The following is a 26,599-nucleotide window of genomic DNA, read 5'->3' as shown; positions in this document are numbered from 1 at the left end:
AATGGCAGGAAAATTTTCCCGAACTTTTTCCTTATATATGCAGTAAAAAAATATCTACATCCCCAATGCTTCAGAATAAACTTAAATAGCTATTCAGTTGTTTTCTAAATGTATTGTATGTAAACAATATTGATATGCAGAGCTATATTTCCATTACATTTAAAATAAAATGCTCTGCTTTACTTGTACTGCAATTATGTTCAGTAGAGCCTAGAATGATTCACACTTGTATAAACCTGATGCATGATTTACAGGGAAAATCTGTTTAAACAACTGAAATGGTTATACAATTGAATATAAAGAATACTGTACTCACATGAAGGAAAAGTCATTTCACAACATTGGTTGTCTTTAGACGTTATATCTTGAAAATCCTATTAAGAAAACAACAAGAAATTACTAATCCCCTACAATACATAACTGCACAAGAATGCATGTTAACGCCCACACCTTAACAAGTGTATCAAGTGCTTAAACCAAAAACAAAAATTGCAAAAAAAAAGAACAAATTAAAAAAGAAAGAGTGATTTCTTCAATATTCAATAAGATATGCATTCTACCAAAAACATACTAGTCACCAGCACAATAGAATCCATGAAAATTAACAAAAACAAAAAATATAGTACAGTTATATGAAAATCTACATTAATTTTTACAATTTAAATGTCACGTAATTCACTATGAAGCTCAGCTCTCTATATTTGATATTTACATCCTATACTTACAACATAATTATTGGAGTAGACCATGATATTGCCCGGATTTAATGCCATCATAGAAACCTGTACAAATGATCCACTCAGGTCCCAAGAAAATATAACATTCTCATTCTGTTTTATCTGTAAAACCTATAGGTAAACCAATGCAATTATATCAGACTTAAAGTTTGAAGCCTAAAAATAAATTTTCAATTATTGTAATACTAAATGAAATAAACAATAAATGGCAACCTTTTGACTCATCCCACCCAAAAATTCAATATACAATTGTTTAATGCATCTGATATCTCACATTTGCCAAAGAAAAACAATGGAGGATGCTTTTCAGTTTGAAATTTAAAAGCTATCCACTTTTCTCACATGAAGGGTGAGATTAAAATATTAAATAATTCTAAAATCCTTTAACCTTTCTCCTTAAAGGAAATGGTAACAAACTTACATCATAACTTTTGAAGCAGAGCTCAATAGTAAATCCTGAATGACAATCCATTTCTCTATTTTTCTTGGTATCCACCACTTTCTCTTCACCAGATGAAATAGAGACTCTTTCTATCTTTCCTTCTAATGTATGGAACAGCAATTTCTCTGTTAGATTTCCTTCTCTAGAAGTATATGTAAAGAAAGTTACGGTGAAAGTACTTTTATTCGTTGGTACTAATTTTCATGGTATCAGTTTGTAGATTCCTGAATTTGTGGATTTGACAGCTCTATCATACAAACGAATGAGAAATCTCTTTTTCCTTAGGAACTAAATTTTGTGGTTCACCAAATCCACAAAAATCACAAAAATTGATACCCCATGAAAAATAATACTTTCACAGTAAATCTGTATTTGCAGTAAAATTAAACCTTACTAAGAGTAAAGATTTTCATGGAAAAGAATTAAACAAGAAATCATCCATTCATGCAAAACTATACTAATACTAGTACTATATATATGACAACATAAAAAAACACTAATAACAACTAATTACCAGATACAGTGAAATCTGTATCACCAAACCCCATTCAAAGTTAAGTGTTTGTTTGGTTCAGCAAGGACATTTAGTTTAGACAAGATTCGGGTTTATTACAGGTTCACAAGTTTTACTGTAACACAATATAAGTTTAACATAAAAGTATATTCTTACTCCTTATTAGTCAGCTCAATCTTGTAATTGATTCCTCTCAGTAAGACAATGCTCAGGTGACTGAATGATTCAAATGACATCTCATTACGGAATGTATACTTCAGATTGGGTTTACCAAAGCTGATGTTACTCCCTGAGACAGACAAGTTCTCCTTCTCTATCACTCTCTGCATTCTAAAGCTTGGTTGTATTGTTGTTACAGCTTCCTATTAATATGGGTAGAAAATTCAAGAGTAACTTTGTAAACATGAATTAAATCTATAGACACTGTGGTAGCACCCAATAGGGTAAAAATGTTTCTGAACTGACTACTTTGTTTGTAAACTGGCAATTTGACCTTTAAACATGTACATTTATATTGGTTTTTCCTTACTATGCTATACTTCCTTAAGTACTTGGCCATTTCACTTTTTCTGTGAGGAATGTATATGATAGATATCATTCTGAAGGTTTCCTTCATCTGATTCTACCCTCTCTTAAGTTAACCTTTCTGCAATACTATGATTTAGATACTGATTCTTATGAATATTCCAAAATTTCCACAAATCATTTAGAACAACAGAATAATACATAAAGGAAAATGGATGAGTCAGCAATCAAATACCATAAAGCAGGTAATTTTAGTAGAGTGCTTATGTAATTTTGGCATATTTCAGCAGTCTTTCTAAAACGTCAAAATAAATTCCATGAAATATTTACTCAAGCTTTAGTATTGATGTACATTAGTAAGAATCTGTCGAACTAGAATTAACAAAATTTTTCATATGCTTTTTTGCCACAAAATCACAAAAGTTTACAACTGCAAAACTAATTCGCCATGCTAACCATACATAATGTAATACATACAGCTATGGTGTGTACACAATTTTTACACATGCCACATGTTTTACACAGTGCTGAATATTCCTGGCATCCACATTCACTGTAAAAAAGTAAACAGAAACTTTATTTAAGGGTTTAGTACAACCATTTTTTAAAACAATGGTTTAAAGAGAGACGACAACTTTGACAACTTTTAAGTTTGGAAATTTTATTTGTAAATTCCATTTTCAATCTTTTTCCAAAAAGAAAAAAAATATAGCATCTAAGGAGACATTAAAAGATACATTCATAACTATTCTTTCAAACAATAAAATATAATTGATTTTATTTTATAAAAAACACAACCTGTGGTCCAAAATTCCCAATTATCTTTCCATGTGAACAAATAGCACAAATAAATCTGATCATACTTTCGATATCTATGATTAGTCAAATTGTCTTTACAGTCAATGTTGTTAGTCCCACAGTTGTCACACTGATAACACCTGGTTCCCTGTGCATACTCAAACACAGCATGATTGGGTACCAGTTTCTGTACATTGTCACACATATCTAAAAATATTTTAAACTAAATTAAGGCAATATGTATCATCTAAATCTTTAAGTAACTCCCACATCAGTCAATTTATTTCCTTTCAATCTATTAAATGATTTGTATTGTTTCCAACAATTAGATAAAATTCTCTAAGGACCTCACCTTTAATCTAAATAAAGTGAATAATTAACATTTTTTATGATCAAAATTATACAGAAAATTTAAGCTGATCTACTCTCGTGTCTAATACCAAATGCTAACATCAAAAGACAACTAAATAAAGTCTAGACATAAATCTGTATTGCAAAATCATTAATTTGACCATGAAACCGAAGTTCAAGATCAAAGGTCATCAACTTAAATATGCAACACATTATCCCACCCTGATCTACCCTGGTGCCTGATAACAAAAGCCCGCACTAAAAGACAAAAAATTACAGCCTGGATACGTATCTGTAGGTATGAGATCACAATTATCTGCCCTTTGCTTTATTTTAATAGGGTATTTTTTTTAAAATTATTTAGACAACCTTATGTTTAGAAGTTTTTAATCTTTTTTGGTTCAATTGAAAGACGAGTAATGGAAATAATTTAATAGATGTGTTAAATTAAAAAAAATACATATAGGTTGTGATTTGGTGAGGTAAGAAAATGTCAACTTTTTGCCTTATGGAAGCCATTTTGGGTCAAATTTGAGGGGGTCCCTGTGTTGAGGTAGCTAATATTGAAAAATGATGGTGAAAATTTCTATTTTTTTTATGGAAGTTTGAGGTAAGATGGTTTATTCAGCTCCCAAAATTTCATTTGATTTTAAGCGATACATTTTTTTTTAAATTGGAAAAATGCTATAAAAACTCTGTGTGAAAATTAATTGTGTTCTCGTACCTGTATTGCAAAATCATTAATTTGACTTCAAGGTCAAAGTTCATCAACCATGGTATGTGACATATCCTCTTGAGCTGATCTACCCTCATGCCAAATATAAAAAGCCTACACTAAGACAAAAAAGTTACAGCCTAGGCATGACTTTTATTGATGGACAGACTGAGAACAATAGGTCATCAGAATCACAGTGGCAGGACCCTAATTATTGTAAATCTTGAAAAACAGTATAGTACTCATTAATCAGACTTACATGGCTTTTCCCTAACTCCAGCAAACCATTCTAAAGCTTCATCTCTGTAGAATTTGATTTTCTCCTGGTAGTAGAAGTATTCTCCCTATAAAACAAAGTGCCTTACTTTTATTTTCTCAATAGAAGAAACCACTCCATGTTACAATGACCTGTCTCCCCTTGTTTAGTTTTTTCTGGTTTTGATTTCTATCATTATGTTAAACAAAAGAGAAATGACAATCTTTGGAAACTTATCATTTGTAAAAAAAAATGTGTACATTGTACTTACAAATGAGAATGTCAATGATGTTTTAATTTTTGTTCTCAAAATGAAACTTCTGAAATAGAACTGCAAATGAGTACTTACTGCATTGCATTATTTCAGCAGCCAAGAAATGGGTTCCATTTAAAAATTCTAACTAGAAAAGTCTCTTTAATCCTTCAGTTTTACCTCAAATCTTAATTTTTTAGCAATTTGATTGATTGAAAGTATTCGAGGAAAATCTTAAATTGAGTTTATTTTTTTTTTTAATAAACCAGGTCAGCCGGAAATGGATCCAAATTTTCAATCAGTTTCACAGTCTTTCTAATCCCCATGTTTTGGCATATTGTTCAAAGACAGTACTCATAAAAAAAAATGCTATTATTAGATCATATAAGTGCACCACAAATTTATTATATATCAAAATCTGTATTTTCGCCTGTGATCTTTTTCATGGATATTTCTCTATCTCTCATAAATGACAAGATATTTGAAAATATCCATCAAAACATTGGAAGCAAATGTGTGACCCATCTCTGTCTTCTTCTTCAGAGTTCTGAATGAAGATGATGTCATGTCTCAACAGTGTGAAGTCAAAGTAATAGATTTTTTGTGTGACTGAAGTAGTCCCATTAACTTAATTGTAAATACAAAACGTATAAAATGTACTACTTCACATACTGCATAGAAAATATCATTTTTCATGAGAACACTCTCAAAAACACTGGTTATTCCTCGGAGTCCTTTCCACACAATACTATCAGCTTCTGTGTACTTCTCATCATCTGGTTTGGCTTTACAATGAATTCTCCCTTCTACTAACACACCAGGGTAATCACCTAGCAACAATAAAACGTAATAATGAATTTTCCTTTCTACTTACATAACAAGTAATCATCGAGCAACAATAAAATGTAATACCATATTCTTCCGTGTATTACCCGCATCCGTGTAATCCGCACACCCCCTTCTTGGCAAGGGTGATAAATGAAAAAAGTTAGTTTCCATGTAAAACGCGCACTAGGAATCGAAGAAAAATTCTCCCTAGAAGACCACATTGAGATGAAAGGATTCCGGTAAATTCCTTGAAATGCGTGTCCTTTCATCATTAATCTTTTAAATAAAAAGGTTTTTTTTATGTTTCCCTGCGTTTGCAAGCCATTCATTGATTAAAATACAGCGATGTATTGGATTCATTGAACAATTCTGCTAAAATGTTTACATTTCCTATTCGTATGCAAATCAGATATTTCACTAAAATAATGGCATCAAGTTCAACTGTTTATAAAAAATATTTTTTAATTTGCCATTCTTGAGTATTAATATTTGACATCCGGAAACAATTCATCAAGCGGAATAAAGGATTAGTGACAACTGGTTTCAGTTTTAGATTGATCTTTTGTTATTTGACAATGGCCCCAAGGACAGATTGGCACAACCCTAATTCTGTATTTAATGCTCCACCGCACACAGGTGAAGACGTTATAATTAGAAGTTATAATTAGTGTTTTGAGAGAAAAATAAGAAGCAAGTCATGGTTTTTCGTACAAACTATGAAATGCAAGGAAACGGCATTGATGGATAGAACAACTATTAAATAGCAATAAAACTTTATTAGTTTATTCAACATAAAACTGTTATCAAAAATGCAAAATGGATCAATGTTGTCTTTTGTTGACGACTTCGGCTCTGATTTCCAAAAATTATGGACCTCGAAAATTATGTCTCCAGAAACAAAAAATCTAGAAACTCATTGTTTTGGTGTATACGGTAATGAATTCTCCCCTCCACTTACATAACAGGTAATCAAATAGCAACAATAAAATGTAAAAATGAATGCACCCTTCTACTAACACACCTGAGTAACCAATTTGCCACAATACAATATAATAATGAACTTTCCATTCTACTAAAAGGGTAATCACCTAACAACAATATAATGTAACTAGATATCATTGAGAATCCAACAATCCCATATAACAGCCATGTACATGAGTAATCAAGGGAACCAAGGTTATAGCAGTAATCAAAAGAATGTAATTCAAGGACAAAGACCATACACGGAAAACAGACATACACAACAAAGAACATAAAGTAACTAAAATCATACATACAAAGTAACAAAAGCAAATGAGCAACTCAGACTCCATTAAAAACTGGGAACATGGACCAGGTGCACCGGTAGGGTAAGCGTCCTCTGCTTTCCTAGAAACACCCACTGAGTTGCTCATAAAAAGTCAAGTCCTGGGTAGACGAAAGAGGAAAGGAAAACTATGGTGCAGATGGATACATCGTAACGATCCATGAGTTCATGATGATGACCATAAAACTTCTGTAGTGATTGTAAGTTCAATCTTGTAGCAATATAAACCTGTTCCAGAAGCCTATTTTTTAGAATTCTAGTGTGATACAAAAAGTCTGTGTAGTCTCGGCAAGCTCTGGCAACACATTCAATTTATCATACAAAATCCATTACAGTCTAGACACCAGTTATGCAAATATCATTTATTCGACTTTTGAGGTCAAAGTTCAAGGTCAAATGTCACCAACCATTGGACAAGACATATTGTCCTGATCTGATATACATTCATGCCAAATATCAAAAGCCTATGGCAAAAGACAAGAACGTTACTGCCCAGACATGCATCTGTATGAAAAAATCATTAAGTTGACCTTAAGATCACATCGTCTTGAGCTGATCTACTCTCATGCCAATATCAAAAGCCTACACTAAAAGACAAAAAAGTTATAGCCTAAACATGATTTGTTACAGGACAGACAGATGGGTGGATGGACTCATCACTATAGGGCGTCTCTACCACTTTTTGTGGCTGGGCCCTAATACTGAATGTTCTCTTTTACTTATACAACAGGGTAATCACCCTCATAAAGATGACAAAATGCATCACAACTTAATGAATGGTAGAGTTTTTGATGAGAAAATAAAACTGCATGTACTTTTAAAATGTAGAATTTTCAATATTGGTAAATATATATTTTAGATCAAACAAATTCTAAAAACAACCAATCAGAAAACTATGTCAGAAGTAGAAATTTTATATGCCCATGAACTTTCAATTTTATCAAAGCTGTCACAGAAAAATATGCAAACATTTCAAGAAAAAGGAATTCACATTTAAGCAGTGGGTAATATAATTATAATAATATATTGGAAGGTCATGTTACTGTAATGTCTAGCTATAGGATAGTGACTGATATCAATATCTAGACTTATCCAATAACTTAACAATCTGGTAAATAATAGCATTGGCGAGTATAAGTGCAAGTCTTTGGTAGACAAGCTATAATAAAGCACATAAAAAACAAAGCTCTAAGTAGGGGTAAAAAAATCATTGAATGTGTTTGCTTATGTCAGTGTGGGCTAGATTTCTGTGACTCTAAATTGTGTTATTGCACTGAGTACAAATTCTTGTACTTTTATTAACTGGAAAAAACTGGGGCTAGTAAAGGTTTGTGTAATTCATATGAACTTTAACAAGCATTTTGTCACTTACTGAAATGATCAGACTGAGATCTTAATTTTTGGTAATATTACTAAAAACTTTGCTTCCTTCATATACAACTTCTAAATGTTCTAAATGCCAGTTTCCATTATTGTAATTACAATGCTGTAGCACTTTCTGCAATAGTAAAAGTATTTCACGTTTAAATAGGTTTGGTTTATATTTTAACATTTCTATTAGCTGAAAGAGAACAAAGGGATCACAAAAACATGAAATCACTAAGCCTTAATTGTGGAATGCTTTGTATTTTATTTACAAGCATTTTTAGCCTTTAATGTTGCATTTGATATCTAGGTATTGTAAATAATTCTGTTTTATTATCTGTACATTAGTTCAAGTTCTTATAGCTACCTTTCCTGAATAGTTCTAGTCTGTATGTAACTGGACCCTGCTGCATTATAATACCATCTTTCCACATCAGTAGAAGTTTGGCTACTTTAATCAGCTGACTGAAATTAAAAAACTAAATTGAAAACAAGGTGATCCTATCAAAACCAAAACCTGAATAATCCAAAAACCTGTTTAAAACAGACACTTTTAGTCTTATTGTATCAATTCAAAGGTATATATAACCTGTGCAATCCAAAAAACCTGTCTAAAGCACTTTTAGTTCTATTGTATCAATTCAAGGTATATATAACCTGTGTAATCCGAACACATGTCTAAAGCAGACATATTTAGTCTTATTGTATCAATTCAAAGGTATATATAACTTGTGTAATCCAAAAACCTGTCTAAAGCAGACACTTTTAGTTCTATTGTATCAATTCAAAGGTATATATAACCTTGTAATCCAAACACCTTACCAATTTTAAAGTTTATGGTTGAATAAAACAGGTTTCTCTCTACCTCCATATTTTTTTGTTACAAAAAAATCCTTTTACAAGTAAATCATTGCAATATGAAAATGACATAAAGGTCCCTGATGAATGCATTAAAGTACTTATAATATCAGAAAAGATATCTAGGGGCCAAAGGGAGTTGTCATTATTCAGCCAGAAACATTGAAATACTTCTGTTTACATATTTTACAATTAAATAGTTTTAAAAATTGAATATGGCTGAGCCAAATGGAGAAATTTTTAAGATGGAAACAAAATGCACTAAAATGGTCATGGAAAATATGAAAGATATTCAGTTACCTTACAACTATTAACAAAAGATTATCTGGCAGGATTGGAATCCTGTATTTTCTCCCTGAATACAACTGATCTGTAAATTTACCATCCCAAAAATGGTCCTGTCAAAGATATATGGAACAATAAATGATAACTTATCAATATACAAAATTTGGATCAGAAAGAAAAATGAACAAAAAAACTGATTAAAGATCAGCCAGGAGCAACCAACATAAAGGTTAATAAATATATTTATAATATAGATAGCAGTGATTTATTCAATTTTGATAATTTATATTGTGAAATGAATCCTGTAATTTCAGTCTAAAACTTGCTTCCACCAAAACATTACAACACACATATAAATCAGAATTTTAAATTAATGCTGAAAATGACATAAATTATTGGGAAAATCTATGAGGATAATCCATTTGCACTTGTGAACAATCAAAATATACTAACTCATGCAAAGAAGGCTTGAAGATTTAACTCATGTACAGAACAACTTCCACTCACTGTTTAAATCTATAGGTTCTTCAGCATCTGTGATGATATTTTGATTATTCACACTTTCCAATTAATTATCCTATTAGTATTTTAAGGTTTTTCAATAAATGAAAAACATGCATTATTTATGTACATAGCTTCATTATCAACAGCACAACAGAATCCAACTAAAAATGGCTTTCTTTGCACACTACAGAATTTTCAGATTATGTCAACAGATCATATGGTAGGATTCTCTTTAAACATAATGATTAAATTCTTCCTAGTATTCAATTTAACAAAGAATATCAAAATGCACAAATAAAAATCCCAATCAAAAGAATTCTCTAGTATCTCCCCATGCAACTATTTAAATCAGCATTAAAAAAATAAAAAAAATAAAAATATTGCCATTTTATATTGGAACTGTTTACTTGTCAAATTTTTTATACAATATAGCATAGATTGACCTATCTCTTTTCAAAATGGGGCATGGTAATTTTAAACCAACTTATTTTTTTCGATGCAGTAAACAAACATTTATATATTCATATTCTTCCATCCTTGATATACATTGCTCTTTAATTTTCCTCAATATTTCAACACAAATTTGTAAAATATCCTAAAAATGTGAATAAAAGTATGGGAAACCCACACAATAAAAAATAGTTATAGTACAAGTACATTTGAAGGATGTACACTAAAAGTCAAACATTTCTTCAAAACTTTCTAACATTTCACGATAAGACATAATGGTTGATTTACTAATGACTACGCAAACATGGAGACTCCTTGGGACATATAAAACACATACCAATGGTATGTGTGGTTCCTCAGGTAGACTGTCATTAGATACATATACAGTAGAGTCCTTAATCGTTGGATGCTGTCTGGAAATTGGTAGCTTAAGGATCAATTTACTCTCTTCTAAAACTTCTAAAATCAGGTTATTCTACAAAATAAACATTCAAATATAAGTATTCTGTATAGACAATTTAAAAAAAGAAATTGTGTCTCGTCAGACTATTCCATTTAATATACTAAGCATCAAACTTCTCACATCATATATGTGATGCCTATACACTGAGTTTATATCATTAAACATAAAAACAACTTCATTATTGTTAAAATTACTATTGATTTGATGAAAATCATATGTTAAAATGAGTAGGAACTATTGATTGACAAGGACCCATAGCTTTATCTATACGACTTACTTATTGCATCAGGTTAAACATTATTTTAGAAATTTACAATAACTAAGTATTTGTTTGTCCTTAAAATAAACTTTAAAATCAATGTTTATCAGGTTATATACCCAATTAATTATTCCAATCACATTACCTCCTTTTCTGTGCCTTGGTAAAGTGCAAGTATATCTTCTTTTGTAAAACATGGGAAGTCTGCACTAAGTCCTGATACAGGAGCTTTCTGTGGAGGTTTTGCTAACTTTGGAATCACTTTGTTGCATAATTCCTCAAATACTTCATGTTGATAGAAAGCAGGTTTAGAGGTCATCTTTGGCAAATAAACACATTCACCCTAAAACGATTGTGAAATTTTTTTTTCATTCATAAATTAAAAGAATGATCTTTCACTAAGGGATAATATATTAATTACATAAAAAATTCTGATAGAAATCTTCATTTAGAAAATATAAAGACAAAACAAAATTTGTCCATCTGACACACCTTCTAACAAAAAATGTTTGCTGAACAGAAAGTTGATGTGTGACTCAAACATAAACAATCCAATCATTCATGACCATAATTTGCTTCAAACAGTTCTCAGCATAAGTTTCAAAAATTTCATAGCAAAAACATTTGTTGTAAAGTGACAGACATAAAGTTAGATTTAAGACATCATGACCCTAAAGTTTAAAAAAGTTTTCTGGATAAATTTGATATATGTGTCAGACAGTAGGCAACATTAAGTGTTGGTATGAATTTTTCTTTTTCAAGATTAATACTATAATGTCAGGGATACAAATCTGGAATACAGACTTTGTACTGCTGATTGGTTCCACCCTACAAGTGTCTCTAATTGAAGGACAAAAGATCAAGTCACTGGACTTTAAAACTGTAATATAATTATCACTTCCACAGGACATGCACATGTATATTTTTCCTTTACATCCAATCACCAATAGCATATTCAATTCTAATAACTATTGTACATGGTATATATAATTTCACCAAAAAAAGAATGCTACAAAACCTCCCTTAAATTTCAGTATTAAAATACATAAACTCTAGATGGGACATGAATGCCAAACACAATGAACTTATTTATAATGTAACATCCAAATTCAACACAAAGTAGAAATGTTGTGAGCAAGCTCACAAAGAGAACATCCACATTTCAAAAAGAGTTACAAGTAATGTGAAACGAAGAGCACTTAAGTCGGATTTCTCCCTGAAAAATCCTCCAATAGTTATCATATTCATTCATCTACATCAACATATAATAGCAAGCCATTATAAATAAAATGTCATCAATATCACGTCAGTGTTTTAGGAGGAGTTGTTCTAACAAGGTTTTAAAATGAAAATCTCTGAAGCTGGACAATCTCCATTAAGAGTCATCATGTGTATCCACATGTAATGCCCACATTTCCAATAAAATTTCATCAAAATATCTTACATGGTTTTGGAAAAGTTGCACTTTTGAAGTTTTAAGTTGGATTATCTCCTTTAGGAATCCTCCAACAGTTATTATATTCCTCCTTGCACATCTACATATAGTGCCCAAATTTCCTTTAAATTTCACCAATATTCATTATGTGATTTTGTCATTTATGAGCAGTTACAGCTACAAGAAAAGTGGACAGACAGATATACAAATGGAGGGACAGAAAAGGTGATTCCCATGTACCTCAAAACTTTGCATGGTAGAATATAAGTTATGTGGTAACAAACATTACTATATTTGTTACATATAGATATAATTTAATTTGATTGTTTTTTATTTCTCATCTGGGCAAGATAGGCTGTTTTCCATATAAACAAACTTTGTACTGTGATGTCAATAACCATTAAAGATTTTTGTACTGTGACATAATCAATGCTGATTGGACCATAGTCTGCCATTCAAATAATTCAAAATATATATATAAGGCTTTGGAAAAGGGACAAATCTTAATTTTGACTAAAATCGATTAAAAATATAATTATAAGGATTGCTTTTAATTTTTGACAAAGTAATGCTCACATAATCAACTTTGGGCCAGTTTAAGCTTTATTAACCACTCTGCTGTTCATGAAGCATTAACTGCACCAAAGTTGGTCATTTCCCATAACATGGTCAAAAATTAAAAATAAACTATAAATATTCTAAAAAAGAAGAGGAAAACATAAAAAAGTGGTATATTTACCCTAATGGATCTGACTTTGAAAACTTCATCCAGCTCTCTGTATGGACTTACTCCCCGAGAGTTTAAATTAAACTTAACAGAATCATCTACCACTAGGTCAGACAAAGATCCCAGTTTGTTCTGAGCATACCTCGGTCTTGAGAATTCTTCCAGAAACCATTTGTTTGCCAATGGATGATAATGATTACCATGCCATGGGAAATGCTCCCTGATAGTTGTCACTGCTTCATTTAAAAATTTCAAACCTTCTGGGTTAACCTTGCCTCCAGACTACAAAATAGATAAGAATAAATCCAAATGTTTTCACACCATTGTACCATCTAAGCTTATATATAATTTATAGAATACCTGATTGCAAAGAATATAAAAGTAACTTTTAGGGCAGTTTGATATCTAAAAAATTTTATTGAATTGTACTACATAAAAAGATGATTTGTTTGGATTTATCAAAGAAATAAGATACTATAAAAAGAATATGCCGACATATTGTCAATGAAGCCCAGATGATAGGTTACTTACAAAATCAGCATTCACTATACATTTAAACTCTCCATCTTTATTCTTTTGTATATGTTGAATACTTTCCAGGATTCTTAAAGCCTTTACTAATGACTTTTGTTGTTGGAATGTAAATTCCATCATCAGGTCACCTCTATATAAAAAAGAACAAAATTATGAAAGTCATAGATATCTGACTCATAAGAATTCACAGTAAAGTAGATTTTATCCTGAATTTTTCATTATATTTAAAATTGTAAACAGCAACATATGATAACTTAAAACTAGCTTAACTCAAGAAAATCAGAAAGCATAATTAATGGCATTAATATTTTCCAATTCACAAAAAAACTCGCAGGAATATAACTTACAGTTGCATAGTATGTTCAGCACCAAACTTTTCTACCCACAATGCCAAGTTGTTGATGACTTCCCTAGTAACAGAGAGTGATGTGTTTCCACCTGATTCTGATAAGTCAGCTATCACAAAAACAGACTCTGGACACTTAAAAAAATGAATTATCTTCTATATGTAAATCATTTGTATTAGTAGTTACACCCACACCAAGTAAAATCTATATCTTAATTAAAATTAAGGAGTTGTCTATAATAGTCATCTGTAATGTATGTTTCTGCCTATGAAGAAATAACCTCAAACCCATGGTATTCACTACATAACCTTAATACAAGGCATTTAATTTTTGAGTGTGCATCATAAGCATAGAAGTTATTTCAAATAAACAGATGTTTATCATGATTATTGATAAACAAGAAATTTGATTCTAATACAAAAAATCAGGAGTAAATCTTAAATGAAGTTAATGATGTCACTGTCACATGGTAAAATTAGTTCATCCAATCAAAATCTTGTTACTACTATTATCAAATTATAGAAATATACAACATGTATTTCTGGAAAACTGCACTGGAATTTATAAAGCTTTAAAACTTATAGTCTTATAAATTTTGTCTAGTAACTTAAGCAGATTTTATAAACCCTTAAAAGCAACCAAGACAAAAAATGAAAATAAACTCCCTTTTACAATTCAGATTGTTTCATTACTTTGGTGAGTAAATAGACAAGCTGGTTAGTGAGTCTGCTGACAGTGTCTGCTCCAATAGTTGAATAAGTCAAGATAACTACACCTCCGTTGGTGAACACAAAATTCTCCATCCCCTGTAAATAGAACACCATAAACTGTACAATTCACAACCAAGGCAAAACAAAGCCATTAATTTATTCTTTATATGGTTATATAGAACAGTAGCAAAAAGAATGGCAAAAAAGGTGTCTCATATGTTTAACAAAGAATGTAATAGTAATTGAGATGATCCATCATAAAGCATAATTGTATGTCATGTCTTAAAATCATATTTATACTGCAACCATTCTATTAGAGCAGTAAAAATGCATTGACAGTATATTTGAAAGTGATATACAGTCACTGACTGGATATAACTTTTCTGTTGAGATGTCATGAATATTACATAGTTTTGACATCTGTTGTGATGTCACGAATATTAAATTGTTTTGAAGTTGCCAGGATGTCGTCTGCTTCAAATAAAAAAAGGTTGTTTTCCTTGCTTGAAACATCATTTCATTTAAAATTTTGTATATCATAAAGACTATAAAAGTGATCTGACTTGATAAAAACTTTGAGGTATGAATTCGGTTTGAACTGGTGAAAATGCCCAGCACAGCACTGCATTAACCCATGATTCTCATCCATATATCAGTTTTAGTTTTAGAAGTTGAAAAGAGCAAAAAGACGACAAGATGCCATAAAAGGGAAATAACTCCAACATTGCTTAACAGATTTACACGAAAATTTGATTTAGATCTCGTTTACCTGAACAATTTAACTCTCTGCAAAACCCTTTGGTTTTAAAAATAAAAGCAAAAACTTCTGTCTGATCCCTAAGTTTCTATTTTTAGTAATGGTAGCCATGTTTTTCGACAAATCAAAAATCCCACATCAGTTCTATGTAGAACACTAAAGAACATTCTTACCAAGGTTGGTTCAATCAGTTTAGAAGTGTCAGAAGAGAAGATATTTTTGAAAGTAATAGCATATTAAAAATAACAAAATGATGTCATAAAAGGACAATAACTCCAACATGGCACAGCAAATTTACACTAACAGGCAAGGTGAGCTAATGAAAAGCATTTTTATCTGTTTGGTCATACATGTAGCATTGTAATACATGTACATGTGGACAAAATGTATGAACATACCATTCCAACTTCCACTTCATATATATTATAGATATAGGGATCTCTTTTGTCTACTTGGAATCCAGTATGTACATTGACATATCTATTCTTCACTTGATTCTTGGTGACAGTTGATATGAAGCTGTAGGGACAATCCTTGTCTTTTAATACAACTACTTTATAATGCAAAAGATCTTCAAGGTTTGTATCTGGAATAACAAATAACTACATAAGAGAATCTTTAAGTGAAATTGAAATAGGAATTTCAACAAGTGCACAAAAAACATCAAACTGATTACTGTTGACAAACTTGCCATATGCATATCAATTCAATTGTGTTGCTAATTTTTTTTCTGGGACTTACGCTATGCCTATATTCCATAATGAAGGAACTCATACATGTATGAGTTGGTGGCTTTCATTTTGCACCATTTTCTTGATTGATAATTAGCAAAAAACAAATTCCTTCCAAAAATATGTTGGTTTACAGTAATTTACAACCTGATAGCTCTCAAGATACTGTTAGCTCATTCCTCTGTGATAAAAGAATAGTGTTCCAATGTCCACCATGTAAAAAGATACATTTCAACCAACAAATTGCCTTCTTTATCACTGTCAATGTAATGTTACAACAAAACTGAACAAGGCTATACATAAATATTTAAAAAAAACATGATGTTTTGCTAACATTCTGTTATACAAAAAAAGTAAAACTTTCTAAGTCCAAGAGCCGTAACTTCTGACATATCACGGGGGACATAAAATTCACTTAACTTAATATCATTGAGATGGAATCAATTTCTGTGGGCCCCACTGTGGTAAAAATCCTGTATATCAGCCATGCATTACACATTCAATTTAAATGCAAAACTCAATGCAGCTGAGACACTAAACAGTAATGCAAAAGGAATTAATTTGACCTTGAGATAAAAAATTCAAGGTCAAAGGTTACCAACCAGGGTACCATGACATCATCTTGAGTTGGTTATCAAAAGTATACTCCAAAAGATAAAAAGGTTACAGCCGAGACACACATTTGTATGCAAACCTCATTAATTTGACCTTCAGGTTAAAGTTTATAAACCCTGGTACAAACAAATCGTCTTGGGCTGATTTACCCTCATGCCAAAAATCAAAAGCCTACACAAAAATACAACAAAGTTTTAGCAAAGTTACAGCAAAGGCACGATTTGTTAAAGAATTACGGACAGACTGCTTACTACGTAATGGCAGGGTCCTATTAAGCAGTTCTGGTACTTTGTTCACTTTGGTCAAGGGACGCTATTACAATACTTCAAAAATAGTAACTTATGCCATGAAAGCATAAATTCTGCATAATTTGTTCAAAGAAGGGTGCTTCTGAAAGCTCTTTCTATTTTTGACATTTAAGATGTACTAGTGAATTTCTGACATGTACTAACAAAATTAGAAATACAAATGAATATATAAATTCTCTTACTAAGCAAACTCGATCTTCTTTGGGTTCTGTATATCTCTGTAGAAGGAGATATCATAGGACATCCCATAACACCTATAGCTCCTGCAAGTGTCTCTGGAAAAATCAAATATACTGGTAATATTATTACTGACGGGGGAGCGTATAATGTGTGCTCAACTATTTATTACATTAGTACTACTGGTCTGTTTGGGCAACAAAAATGTTATTACAGTCGACTCCACTTAATCGCATATCGCTTTATTGCATATTTCGGTTATTAGCATAATTTCCTCCTGCACAAAACCATTTCCTATTATTCTATTAGGGAAAAAGTTGCTTATTTGCATAGGCCTTGCAGGTGCATTTCGGTTTATTGCATAGAGAATTTTGCCTCATCGAGGTAAAGACAGGGTTTCCCAAATTCTATTTTAAGCCTTCGGGTCATAAATATGTCAATCATATTTATTGTTGTAAAAACTAGGTTATCATCAATCAGGAGGTGTTAATAATGGATTAAAAACATAATGGACATAAAAGACAATTTAAATGATTTCTAATTGCATTAAAATAAACAAGCACCTAGGTCAACAATGACTTCTGACAACATGCCAAAAATCACCTTATGATGCGGCTTGGGGTTCGGCTTGGGGTATTTTTTGTCCCTATTTAAATTCTTCCGACTACAAATGATTATCAATGTAAATTTAATTTTCTTTAATGAGCTGAACAGTTTTTAGTGAGCTTGGGTTACTAGGCATAAATATCAACCGAAAATTAAGTCATCATTCATTCAGTACAATGTCTAATGAAATTCAACTACCCTAAGGTGCCCCATACTATCCACACTTCATAGGAATATATTGAGGTCAATGACACATACAATACACAACTATCAGTGTACAATGGTGATTGAACAGAGGAATAAAAACACACAGACCATTTCAAAAGCCCAGAAACTGCAAACATTGATGAATATTACACTGAACCCTGGCTGAAATATGAAATACGGGATTTTCTTTCATAGAAAGGTCAGGAAATTACTTGACTATTTATAGATGAGAAACACGTGGTTTTACTTATAAATACACACGACGTAAAGAAGGTCAACAAACAATATAAACACAATATATATTATTATTTATTGATAAAAGAACAATACAATGTGAAGGCCTATAACAATTAAATACCAGATCAGAAATGTTGAACAGTGATATCCCTGGTTGATCCACAGTATCGTCGTCTTACCTGAACTCACACTTCCGGTAAAATCGTAATTTCGGTTATAAGAATAGTCCGGTTATTTGCATAATTTTTACTGGCAAATAGGCTATGCAATTAAGCGGAATCTACTGTACCATAAAATAATCCAAATATCTAATATTTAAGAGTTGGCTATGATAAAAATTTTGTCTATTGAAAATAACATAAATTTTCCATGTACATACTGTTTATTGCACAAAATTTTCCATGTACACATTGTTTATTGCACGAAGTGCACATGGAAAATTTATGTTATTTTTCAATAGACAAAATTTTTATCATAGCCAATTCTTAAAAATTAATTTTAAAACATATTTTTATCTTTAAACATGAGAAAAGTAGCTCTTACTTTAACTGAATAGGGGCATGTCAATATTTTTTTTATCCATTGAGATATAACAAAATTATTTTAACCAATCAGATTACAGTATTTATCTCAAATTAATTTATAAAAAGTTGAAGTTAACAATTTCTTGTTGTATCATTTATTCCATGTGGTTTTCCTAGATTTTAAATTATGACCAAGGATTACAGCCAGACTCTTTGTCCTAATCAGCTCATAAAATTCAAGTTAATCAAGTATATTTCCACAATTAAGTTTTACCTTGTAAATTACAACAAGCCATCACTTTCCAATAGAAACTAGAAATGCTTTGAACAAGCCTTAAAACAATACTCCTGCTTCATATATATTAAATCATCTTAAACCTTTTAGCTAAATAATTTTCCACTGCAGACCCTTGACAACAATTATCTCTCATAAAGCATATCTACATACACTGCCTTACTTTACTATAAAATTCCATAAAATTTCATTGAGCAGTTTTAGAAAAATATGTTAAAACCTGCAAGTTAAATCATCTCATTTTACACACAAACATGATTCCTTTCTAAAATAATAACTTCACAGAAATGTACCATCTAAAATACTTTTGCATTTGGGGCATAATATGGCAAGTTTACAGAAATATATATTCAAGCCTTTTGCTTTGCAGAAACACATACATGTGTACAGACATACAAAAGGAGGCTAAAACTAGCATATTTACCATCTTAAATGTAAGTAATCTAGAACTGTCACTAAGTTCAATGCATGAAACCTAGCATTTTGGCAACATGTTAAACCTAAAAGTTTTATTTTTTATTTTAACCAACTTTATGATGACTAACCAAATATGAAAATAAATGAAGAAAAATGAACCTCATCTTTCTGGCTTCATTAACTACCAAGGAGCATCAGTTTACAAATATTAACACTAAGACTTACTCAGTTTGCCAGGTATTGTGGTTACATCGGTACTAGTCATGTAATATTACCACTACGACTTACTCAGTTTGCTAGGTATTGTGGTTACACCGGTACTAGTCATATCCATGTATTCTATTACTGAGTACGATGTATCCATAAAGTAATGAAGTGTCCTCTCTGTCACCCCATAGCAACCTTTCAGGTAAACCTACAGAGACAGATAAAACTTTTAAATCATTACTTATTTTCAGACAACCTGAAACAACAAATGAACTTTTACCAATGTTTATTGTGATATGCTTCAGAATCAAATAAATTTTCAGAAGTTTTAATCAGTTTCATAAGTAACACAAAAAAAAAAGACTCCATGCTTGTAGGTTGCTAAATAAATTAATTTTAATTAAGCAAAACCTTCAAAGAGTATATTTCAGCAAGGGCACTTTGGAGCTATAGACTTTTTTTTAAGAAAATGTGTTGCAATGAGTAATCCAGGGACAAAGACCAGACATGGAAAACAGACATACACAACAAAGTTAATAATGTTAATAATCTAAAAATAAACTTTTTTTTTACATTACCTTTTTGCACCATATTTAAGTTAGGTATGGATTTGAATAATATGGGGCAACATACAGAAACAAATATATCTGACATTCTACATGACAAACACTTCACTAAGTTTGAATCCTGGGTTAAATTGTTACAAAATTAATTCATTTGAAATAATTAACCTCACGCAGGTATGGAAACTGTTCAGCACACCATCTCATACCAGAATCTGTAACATTATGGCAACCTAAAAATGTAGAAAGAAGGCATGATATCAGGAAAAACATTAATTTGCACTCATTGTTGTGCTTAAGAAATTAAAGAACCTTAGTGACTGCACTCACATACCCCACACGTCCCCATGTTGGATTCTCAAGTAAATTTGTTTGTAAGAGAAATAGATGTAGAAGTTTGAAACTCTAAACTGTGATTTCTTTAAGTTTTAATTAATCCAAAGTAAATATCATCATAGTGGAACAAAATGTACATTTGACCTGTAATTTATCTGGTGAATTTATATACCAAAAATTATGTCAACATCTGCAAGCATTTAATAAAAAAAAGTCCAGAAAACTGTTATTTCTGTGAATTTTGCTAAGTTCAAGGCCCGTAATTTCTGTACAAATCAACAGAGCAAAATGAAAGTTAAACTTGACCTGTAACTTATCATGGTGAACTTATATACTAAAAATTATGTCAACATCTGCAAGCATTTAATAAAAAAAAGTCCAGAAAACTGTTATTTCTGTGAATTTTGCTAAGTTCAAGGCCCGTAATTTCTGTACAAATCAACAGAGCAAAATGAAAGTTAAACTTGACCTGTAACTTATCATGGTGAACTTATATACTAAAAATCATGTCAATATCTGCAAGCATCTAAAAAAAGTGCGGAAAACTGAAGATGCGTGGGTTATAATAAATCACGGAAACATCATTATATCATCGTTTTACCACGGGCTGGCCATTTATGTAGCCTGTGGTAAAACAATGATAAAATGGAGTTTCTGTGATTTATTCCCATTCTAATAGAACTAGTTTCTTCCTATTTTTGAATAGACACAGCCAATGTGTAGCACGAAATGTTGCTCATGTGTTTATCACTTTTTTTTACCATGGGAGTGGTCTAAAGAGTTTTTAGAATAGTAGATATACCTCAACTTGTACAGGAAGTTGAAATCAGACAGCAAGAAAAAATGCTTGCAACATATGGTCCATTTATATAAATTTACCATACCAAATTTGAAATCTATCTGTCCAGTGGGAGCCAAGATTTTCATGTGAAAATTTTTAAATTTTGACATACAGAATGATAGATGGATTGACAGACAAGATGATTTAAATATACCAACTGTTCATTGAGTGGAGGTATAAAATATATAAAATACTAAAATATTGTAATATATCATATTTATATTAAAATACATCTTTTTTTGTATATGCATTGTAAGAGATTGTTTAAATCCTATTTCTTTAAGCCTATATTGCATACTCTACATCACATCTCTATATCACAACCCTAGACCTATATCACATATTCTATAACAAATGCCTACACAAAACACACTTGAAGTATAGTTAAAATATAAGATATAATGAACATGACATGTGAAAATCTGTATAGCATGTAATATCAACCCTCAACATATATCCATATAGGAGTCTTGGGTTGATACATGCTCTTTAGATTTTGACATGTAATATTTAGTATATAACACTACAGTGAGATGGCGTTTTTTAAATGAGAAAGGCACATGCAAATTTTGTTGATAAAAAAATGTTTAATACTGACCTTGTGTGGATAAAATTTCATTAAAAAAATACATTTTTGTTTTCCTAAAATTTCAAAGTTCACACTGTTTGATTTAATTTGAGTTGAGAATTGAAAAGAAATGACAAGGATATCACTGTTCTACTGTAAAATTGCCACTTAAATTGGAAATGAAAGCAAAAATCTCAGTGATACAGAGATCATAGGCACATACCATAGGCAAAAATCTCAGTGATACAGAGATCATAGGCACATATCCTTTAAAGTTTGAATCCTGGGTTAAAATGTTACAAAATTAATTCATTTGAAATAATTAACCTCACGCAGGTATGGAAACTGTTCAGCAAAGAAACAATTAGTCTCATCATGAGTCTTGAAAGAGATCTTAAGGATGAAAGATGTTACTTGCCCATTTCCAATTTTTTTGGTGTCTGTGTTGCATTGGATTTATTGCCATAGTTCTTCATTGTTCCAATCACTTTTCTTGCGGTATGCTTTTAATTAAATTTTTATCAGGAAAATGAAGTTGTCCAAAGCTTAAAATTTCAATTACACATGGAATTCAACTTACCTGATAAATTGAGAGTGTCCAAGTTTGGTAACTCCATGACATGTGACATCATGTGATAAAACAACATATCAGTGACCTGCTCAATACCTGTCAAACTGAGCTGTATTATAGACTGGTAATCTCCAAACAATGTGTTCTGATTAATTGTTACCTAAAAAGAAGATCAAATATCAAAGATGCTCTTTCAAGGAAATAACATCCAATAAAAACTGATTAATAACATTATACTGAATAAAATCAATCTAAGGTATTAAAATGAATCAATGGAATAAAAACAAATCATTGGATAACATTGACTCAAGAAATAATACTGAATTAAGTCAATAGCATCTCAGAAATAAATGTATGAAAAACATTTAGCTTCTGGCCATTTAATGATATAATAGTAAAATAGAATTAAAAATATAACCATCCATGTGTTACATCTATAACCAAGGAATAACATTTGCATAGATTATATAGTTCTAATAAAAGTTGAATTTTGCAGAATATTAGCTGCAAAAGAAAATCATTCCACCCCCACCTGAAGATAAATAACCTACTTACTATAAATGAAGACAAAGGAAAATAGTCTCTCTTCTCAAACAATGTCAACACCTGTTCTGTATTTATCTTGTCTGTAAAATGAATCAGATTAAGTCAGAGGACAAATGTGCTGCAGCAGATAATGTAAAAGTTACAATTTTCTACATCAATATTTTCTTTACAAAATGTAAAAAAAGTCTAAAATATTTAAGGAATGACTGTTATATTTTGTTTTGGCCTATGAAGAAATAACCTGAATTAAGTGGTGTACAATGAATAACCTGCATGGCAAGTTATTTTTCAAGTGTGCGCCATAGGCATTAGACTGAAAAAATATAAAAGTCATTCCTTATAATTCAATTTGAGTATGAAATTTCAAAGAGTAAATCATTAAAAAAAGTTTGAGGACATCACAGTCTTTTCAAAATTTGGTCTATGAGATGATAGACAAAATTTTTTATCCAATCAGAATCTTGTGTTACCTCTGAAATCAAATTTTATGCTTACTCTACTGGTGCATCTGGTCCATGCTCCCAGTTTTTAGTGGAAACTGAGTTGCTTATTTGCTTTTGTTGCTCTGTGTGTATGATTTTAGTTACTTTGTGTTCTTTGTTGCGTATGTCTGTTTTCCATGTCTGGTCTTTGTCCTGGATTGCATTCTTTTGATTACCACTATAACCTTGGTTCCCTTGATTACTCTTTCAATTGAATCAAGCCATACAGATGAATGATTAAAATGGTTTGAACATATTCAAATGTGTGAATAAATAAAAAATTACAGATGTAATTAAGAGATTAATTCAAAAGCAATAAAACTATGCAACAATTCATATACTTAAAATCTTATAAACTATTAAAGCAGTTAAATATTCATACTTTTTCCCATTTGTACATCTCCCACCTTCAGGTTTTCGTCTTTTTTAAATGACCTGATTTGGTCTAACAGATCAGTGGGTAATCCTGAAAAATATTCATTATCATTAAAAGTTATATAGGTCTGTACTTGGTTTAACAAATTGTAAAAGATGCACCCCAGGATGACATTTTCAGGAAAACTTCAATAATAGGATAACAGACAGCTAGACTGAGACCTCATCTTCAGGGCTCATCTCTACTTATTTGTTATTTCTATAGAAAACTACATATATGTCAAAACAAGTGTATGATTCAATCATTCCCCTGAAAAAAAAAAAACATCCAAAAAGTTATAAAAATATTAACGCTTGTAGTTTTTATTGATTGACAAAAGTATGAATATTATATATATCTCTTTTAAGATCTATAAACTCCACACATCAAAGAAATTTTCTAATTACCCGAACACTGATGCCCTCAAATTAGAGTACAACACTGTACAATGAACGCCCATAACATGAATTATGCCATAGATCAGAATAAATAATCAACAGTCTGAGGAATCATTTAGTGGAATGTAGCCAGTCTGAGGAATCATTTAGTGGAATGTAGCCATACAGCAGAAACTACTGTAATCTTTTACTGTAATCTTTTATATACGGTTGTATAATTGTATGATAATATGTACTTGTGAAAGCAAATGAATAACTTAAATAGGTCAAATTTGTGATAAACATTTTTTTAAACTTAATGAGGTGCACAACTTTAATGTGTACAACTATATCAGTACTTACAATGTTTGAAAAATATTACTTGCATACTTTTTGAGATATTGTCGAGCAGCGTCAAACAGCTTCTAGACATACTTTCACCACATGTGATGCAGGAAGAAATGAAAGTAGATTCTCGAATTCAACTTCATCATACTTGTGAATATGAATTTTCCTTTTCATTGAAAACTGAATTTTTTGTGGTTTGCAAAACCAAAAAAAATTATCTTGTATGAAAAATAATATTTTCATAGCATAGAAGGATTGCGTTTGTCAGTATAATTGTTAATACCTGTTGGTTGAAGTGGTCTTGCAAGTTTAACAAGTTGGGACTTCTTAGCTGTTTTCTTCTTTACATTAAATACTTTGTTCTCTGACATTATTGATGTAGGTTTTGTTTTGTTAACTTGATGGTCTAATTCATGTACTAAGCTGTTTCTCCTGGATATATTACTACTGTTTACTTCATAGTCTAATTCTGATGCAATGCTGTTTCTAGGGGATATATTACTTCTGTTTACTTGATGGTCTAATTCAAATTCCATGCTGTTTCTACTGTATAAACTTCCTGTTTCATACAGATCATTATTACTATGGTTCCTTTTGGTTGGCATGGGGAGTGGAGGTGGTGGAGGTGGTGGTGCAGGAGGCAAATCTTTAGACAACTTTTCAATTTTCTGTTTTCTCATGGTTATAGTACCATAACTGTCGGCTCGTTGTAATTTTTTTTGGTTTTGTGGAATAGGAGCTTTCAATGACACCTTCTCTCTTAGAATTTCTTCACCTTCAGTATCACTACAACAGATAAAGAGAAGAAAAGTTATACAATATACATACTGTAAAACTAATCTACTACAGTGGATTACTATGCATCACATAGCCTATGCTACATATAAGGTATAAATGTAATTAAAAGGATGCATGTATACATGAATGTAATAAACAAAAAATCACCATTTCAAGGAAAATATACATAGTTTTCCATGTTAAACTGAATTTTAGAATTCTTTTCTCACAAAAATGAAAAATTTCATTAATGATGTTATATTGAGTAACCTAATCAGGTACATTTCTGAATTAAATTTTAAATAGATGAATCTTTGGCTATTTTATGCAATATGACAATTTTTTTACATGATTCAGATGAATAATAATTTTGTATGTTCAGGTACTACATGATTATTAACTCGTATGAAACAAAGTGGAATCCACTGTACTCTGAAAAAAAAAATTTACATACATGTACAAGCACTAATAAAGTTAAACAGTTGAAAACGACTATGGAACAAGGCCAAAAAATAAAATATCATCTGTTTCCCCTGTCAATATCCAGGCAAAATGACTTTAACAAAAGTATTTAAAAGCCATTTTCAAGTCAACAAAATGAAGTTATTAATCTTCCTTGAAAATGACATATTTGCAAGTAAAATATGATCAGGAAAGAAAAATACTTCCCCCATTTCCTATCCAAACCATTTGGGAAGAGTCAAGGAAAGGGGCTTGCAATTGCATTCTTAATCTGGACTGGTTAAACAACCCAGCAGCCTTTACATATATATCTTATCTTATCGGTATTTTTTGATATTTCAACAACTGACACAGTTCAACCTTTAAAAAATGTAAGTACAAAATGAAATGTTCATACTTTAGGCAATTCCATAGTGCCTCTTCTTTATTCTTCGAACGATTTTAAATATATCTGTAAGTTCAATCACCTTCCTTTGGAGTCCTTCAACAGTAACTATATTCCTCTATGCACATCTTCATACGATGTCCCTATAGAGTGTCATCAATATCCCCTGAGTGGTTTAGGAGTTG

At 31.0% G+C, this 26,599-nt stretch overlaps 1 protein-coding gene across 4 annotated transcripts in view; it reads right to left on the bottom strand.

Moving 5' to 3' along the window:
* The window catches only part of LOC148622210 (uncharacterized), an 81,187-nt gene that overhangs the window by 38,438 nt on the left and 16,150 nt on the right, over positions 1–26,599 (bottom strand). For all 4 annotated transcript variants that reach the window (XM_088571852.1, XM_088571853.1, XM_088571854.1 and 1 more), the window contains exons 6-29: positions 25,074–25,576; positions 24,033–24,116; positions 23,178–23,248; positions 22,632–22,782; positions 20,475–20,539; positions 19,825–19,951; positions 17,256–17,348; positions 15,818–16,005; positions 14,645–14,758; positions 13,953–14,086; positions 13,603–13,735; positions 13,084–13,353; positions 11,055–11,252; positions 10,525–10,662; positions 9,249–9,346; positions 8,458–8,555; positions 5,264–5,421; positions 4,342–4,426; positions 3,082–3,223; positions 2,696–2,771; positions 1,850–2,055; positions 1,159–1,321; positions 726–848; positions 317–374 (exon numbers count right to left, since the gene is read on the bottom strand). In XM_088571852.1, coding sequence (XP_088427978.1) covers positions 317–374; positions 726–848; positions 1,159–1,321; positions 1,850–2,055; positions 2,696–2,771; positions 3,082–3,223; positions 4,342–4,426; positions 5,264–5,421; positions 8,458–8,555; positions 9,249–9,346; positions 10,525–10,662; positions 11,055–11,252; positions 13,084–13,353; positions 13,603–13,735; positions 13,953–14,086; positions 14,645–14,758; positions 15,818–16,005; positions 17,256–17,348; positions 19,825–19,951; positions 20,475–20,539; positions 22,632–22,782; positions 23,178–23,248; positions 24,033–24,116; positions 25,074–25,576 — 3,476 coding nt within the window. The remainder of the gene's footprint in view (positions 1–316; positions 375–725; positions 849–1,158; positions 1,322–1,849; positions 2,056–2,695; positions 2,772–3,081; positions 3,224–4,341; positions 4,427–5,263; positions 5,422–8,457; positions 8,556–9,248; positions 9,347–10,524; positions 10,663–11,054; positions 11,253–13,083; positions 13,354–13,602; positions 13,736–13,952; positions 14,087–14,644; positions 14,759–15,817; positions 16,006–17,255; positions 17,349–19,824; positions 19,952–20,474; positions 20,540–22,631; positions 22,783–23,177; positions 23,249–24,032; positions 24,117–25,073; positions 25,577–26,599) is intronic.

The sequence above is a fragment of the Perna viridis genome, chromosome 3 (genome assembly GCF_037379345.1).
Source record: "Perna viridis isolate PV_CMFRI_1.1 ecotype Kerala chromosome 3, ASM3737934v1, whole genome shotgun sequence".
NCBI classification, from domain to species: Eukaryota; Metazoa; Mollusca; class Bivalvia; order Mytilida; family Mytilidae; genus Perna; species Perna viridis.
This window is presented reverse-complemented; position numbering and strand designations above follow the sequence as displayed.